The 4,741-nt window shown below is 48.4% G+C and overlaps 1 protein-coding gene across 1 annotated transcript; it reads left to right on the forward strand.

Moving 5' to 3' along the window:
* Positions 1–362: 362 nt before the first annotated feature.
* Positions 363–4,469, forward strand: LOC134659360 (uncharacterized protein K02A2.6-like). The gene has a single exon (XM_063515033.1). The coding sequence runs from the start codon at positions 516–518 to the stop codon at positions 2,385–2,387; it is 1,872 nt and encodes a 623-aa protein (XP_063371103.1). The 5' UTR covers positions 363–515; the 3' UTR covers positions 2,388–4,469.
* The last annotated feature ends 272 nt before the right edge of the window (positions 4,470–4,741 follow it).

Consider the following 4,741-nt stretch of genomic DNA (forward strand, 5'->3'; position numbering starts at 1 on the left):
ATTCTTAACAAGCCCGAAGCGTACTTATAACCAGCGAGGTGAGCTTTCATGCGAGGCAAAAGGCTAAGCTTCTGAAATCAATGAATCAAAGCAGCGCTCTGATACGAACCAATCGTCAAATGTTACTCAACAATAATATATGTATCATACAAGAGTTACTCGGAGGGCCGAAGTTTCATTAATGAGGTTTTAGGCCACCGGGAGCCTGAAATTCGAGCTCGATTTACAGACATTAAAAGCTATAAAATAACATAATTTACATAATCATTTGATGATTGTGTGTCTGAGAAACTGATATTGGACATTAGGTATGTAATGTAGGTAGTTATAATCCTTGATAAATATGGTATGTGGGTATTCGGGTTGTTCGCAAATAAATGGCGTACTGACGGACGTGTTGGTTTTATTACAGTGGCTTACGAGTTGGGATTTAATCATTATTTACAGTGTTATTGCTAAATTTACGTAAAACTGAGTGCTAATAGTGATACGCGGTAAAAATAACAACATAAACAATGCCGATCGGGAAAATGAGCGAGTTCGACGTGACGGACGGAACGTGGTCGTCATATGTGGACCGTTTGGAAATGTTTTTCCTTGTAAACGACATAAAGGATGAATTAAAATTGCCGACTATGATTGCTGTGATGGGAAACGGGGCGTACGAGCTACTTGTGAACCTGGCAAGCCCCAAAAAGCCGGCGGAGGTCACTTACAAAGAAGCTGTTGATCTATTACGTCATCATTTACAACCAACGCCGTCAGTCTTGGCCGAAAGATATCGTTTTAGACAACGTCGACAAAACAATGGCGAAAATATTGCCACTTACGTGGCGGAATTGAAGAAACTGGCCAGGGAGTGCAAATTCGATGCTACCCTTAATGAAAACCTTCGTGACCAGTTTGTATGTGGTCTGCGCAGTGACATCATACGTCAGCGGGTATTTGCGGAGGAAGATACGCTAACATATGCAAACGCGATCAGGATTGCGACGTCCTTGGAGGCAGCGGAAAGAGACGCGGCAGCAGTAGAACCATCGTCGGGCACCGGGGCGAGCGGTGCGGGGCCGACGGTATCAGCTACGGTACATTCTCTGGCGCCAGGAGGGGCACGCGGGAACCAGGTGCGAGGATCGCGGGCCACGGGCGGTGGGCGCGGGAGGAGCTTTGGTAGCACAGCGCGGGGAAGCGGGGCAAGATCGCACACCATCGCGGAGAACGGCGGTCATGGCGCCGGCACCGCCTACACTCCAGGCGGCAGAGGGCCCCACCAGGACTGTAAAGGCTGTGGTTCGACAGCTCATGATTACACCAATTGTCGGTTCAGAGATTATATCTGCAGTTTGTGCCGTCGCAGGGGGCATTTGCGACGAGTGTGCTCGAGCCGTAGTGAGGGCAGTCGCGGGGGAAGCGCCCCGTCAGGAAGACTGCATTATGGCCAAGCGGAGAGTTCGGATCGGGAGGACTCAACCACTGAGGACTTTCACCATTTGTGTTTAAGTGACTACGGACCGGTGAGTGTACCTATCACTGTAGACTCTCACATCTTACTACAAATGGAGATAGACACAGGTTCGGCGGTATCGTGTATTAGTAGCAAAACTTATAAGAAACTTTTAAGTCACTATCCTCTCGAAAATGGTTGGTTAACACTAAAGTTTTATAACGGGGCAAAGGTCAAGCCGATAGGCGTTATTAAGCCAAAAGTTAGTTATGATAAGCGGGAAAAATATTTAGAGTTGTTTGTTATCGATGGAGGCACTACCTCGCTGCTAGGGAGACAGTGGTTGGCCGAGTTAAATATTAAGATTCCCGAGTTCAGCAATTGTAACAATGTAAAGACTGATGAACTAAAAATGTCTAATGAAATAAATAATTTGCTTTGCAGATATAAAGAATTGTTTAGCGGCGGGCTCGGGCGGTACAATGGCGGGCAGGCAACGTTGCGCGTGCGCGAGGGGGCGGCGCCGGTGTTCCACCGCGCGCGGCCGCTGGCGTACGCGCTGCGCGAGCGGGTTGACGCCGAGCTGGACGCCATGCTGCGGGACGGCGTCATCGAGACCGTGGACTGCTCCGACTGGGCCTCGCCGCTGGTGCCGGTGAATAAAGCTGACGGTTCGTTGAGAATTTGTGCCGACTATAAATCTACACTGAATCCGGTTCTGCTAATTGATCGATATCCCTTGCCTAAAATTGATGATTTAATGGTAAGCCTTAGCGGAGCATGCTACTTTTCTAAAATAGACTTATCCCAAGCCTATAACCAGATCGAGCTGGATGACTCAAAACAATATACCGTTATAAATACGCATCGCGGTCTATATAGGTATAACCGACTAGTGTACGGGTTATCGTCCAGTCCGGGAATATTCCAACGTATAATGTGAAATTTGCTGAAAGGTATACCTAATGTAGAGATATTTTTGGATGACGTGATCATTGGCGGTAAAACTAAACAAGAACACTTAGCGGCCTTAGAAGCGGTGTTCAGCAGGTTACATAAGGCCGGTTTAAAACTTAAAAGTAGCAAATGCGTATTTTTAGTAGACGAAGTCCAGTATCTCGGGTACATAATAAGTAAGGATGGTATAAAAACTGACCCGGCCAAGGTCGAGGCGGTACTTCGGGTACCTAGGCCAAGTAATGTCACGGAGCTCCGTTCCTTCTTAGGTATTATTAATTTCTATGGGAAATTTATTAAGAATATGAGTGTGAAGCTAGTTCCACTATATGAACTTCTTAAAAAGGAAAAACAATGGTTTTGGTCTCCAGATTGTGAACGATCTTTTAAAGAAATTAAGGCAATTCTAGCCAGTGCGGAGGTACTCGCTCATTATGATCCTAAGAAGCAGCTGTTTGTTACCTGTGACGCGAGCTCGCGCGCCGTGGCCGGCGTGCTGACTCAGCCAGGCCCGGACGGCCGCGAGCGGCCCGTTGCCTACGCTTCGCGCACTCTTAATGACGCCGAGCGGAACTATTCACAAATACATCGCGAGGCACTAGCTATCATATTTTGTATGAATAAATTTCACCAGTATTTATATGGTCGGCATTTTACTTTACGTACCGACCATAAACCGCTAGTGTCAATCTTCGGACCCAATACCGGTATACCGACTATGGTAGCTAGTCGTATGCAGCGATGGGCAATTATTTTGTCGGCCTACTCGTTTGATATAGAATATGTGCGAACGGATAATAACGGCGCGGACGGTTTTTCGCGGTTACCTGTTAGTAACAAGGGTCAAGACAAATTATCGGCGCCGGAGCAAACTTATTTGCACTTTGTTCAACAAGCCCTCTTGCTAGATTATAATGAAATTAAAAGAGAGACCGCACGTGACCCATTACTGTCTAAGGTTTTAAGCTACATTAGGGATGGCTGGCCAGAGTCATGTGAGATTTCGAATTTACAGCCACACTTTAATAGGAAGAACGAGTTGTACGAGGAACTAGGCTGTGTCATGTGGGGTCCTAGGCTGGTGGTACCGGAAAAGTGTACAGATAAAATATTAACTATGATTCATGAGCCTCACATGGGAATCGTCAAATCAAAGGCGCTCGCCCGCAGTTACGTGTGGTGGGCGGGGATCGACGAGGCCGTGGAGCGCGTGTGCCGCGCGTGCGCGGTGTGCGCGGCACACGCCGACGCACCGTCGCGGCACACGCCGCGCATGTGGACTTGGCCTCACCGACCCTGGTCGCGTCTCCATTTGGACTACATGGGCCCTATAGGGGGCAAAACGTATTTAGTCGTAGTGGATGCGATGTCTAAGTGGATAGAGGTTTTTAATGTCACTAATACTACAGCGGGAGGGTTAATAGATCGGCTGTGCGAATTGTTCAGTAGGTTCGGCATTCCTAAACAAATAGTCAGTGATAACGGCAAGCAATTCACTTCAAAGGAACTCGAGGATTTTACAAAGTATTGTGGCATTGAACATATATTTACAGCTCCGTACCATCCGGCGTCGAACGGGTTAGCTGAAAATTCAGTTAGGACATTAAAGCGGGTGATCCGTAAGGCATTGCAAGAAAACCAGAACGTGGAGCGGGCATTATGGGCCTTTTTGATACATTACCGGAATATAGAACACTCCACTACTGGAGAATCCCCGGCTACGCTTCTTTTAGGTAGACGGTTGCGCACGCGCTTAGACATAATTAAACCGGACAGGGAGGGACACGTGAGGCGCGCGCAGCACCGGCAGCAGGAGGCGGCGGGAGGAGTGAGTAGGAGTGTAGATATGCAGGACCAGGTCTGGTATAGGAAGTACTTAAAGGGAGAAAAATGGTTTCCGGGTCGAATAGTAGATGTTCTAGGGCCGAGCAATTATAAAGTATTAGGTGATGATGGTGAAACCGTACACAGGCATATCGATCAATTGCGGAAACGGTCAGTTAACGGTAGGCTATCTCTCGCAGCTACCACGACGGCAATAGAACCATCCGAAACAATCGGCACAGATTCTCAAGGGCATCGTTCGGTATCGGCGGAGACGCCGGCAACACCGGTGAGGGTTCGGGCGGAGACGTCGGCGGCCTCCGTGGACGAGTCGCGCGGCACGGCGCACACCGCCAGCTCTGGCAACGCCTCTCCGGCTTCACCGGAGTGGCAGTTTGCTTCGCCTCATGCTTCTACACCTGCCCGGGCACGCCCAATCCGTCAATGTCGATTAAATAAACCTAATTATAAAATTTAGAATGTAAAAGGTGTTAAACCCTTTAACCGCCTAGTGCT

The sequence above is a fragment of the Cydia amplana genome, chromosome 24 (genome assembly GCF_948474715.1).
Source record: "Cydia amplana chromosome 24, ilCydAmpl1.1, whole genome shotgun sequence".
In the NCBI taxonomy this organism is placed as follows: Eukaryota; Metazoa; Arthropoda; class Insecta; order Lepidoptera; family Tortricidae; genus Cydia; species Cydia amplana.

Bases quoted from the DNA above. Each gene is read 5' to 3' on its own strand.
- LOC134659360 (XM_063515033.1), top strand. From the start codon at position 516: ATGCCGATCGGGAAAATGAGCGAGTTCGACGTGACGGACGGAACGTGG.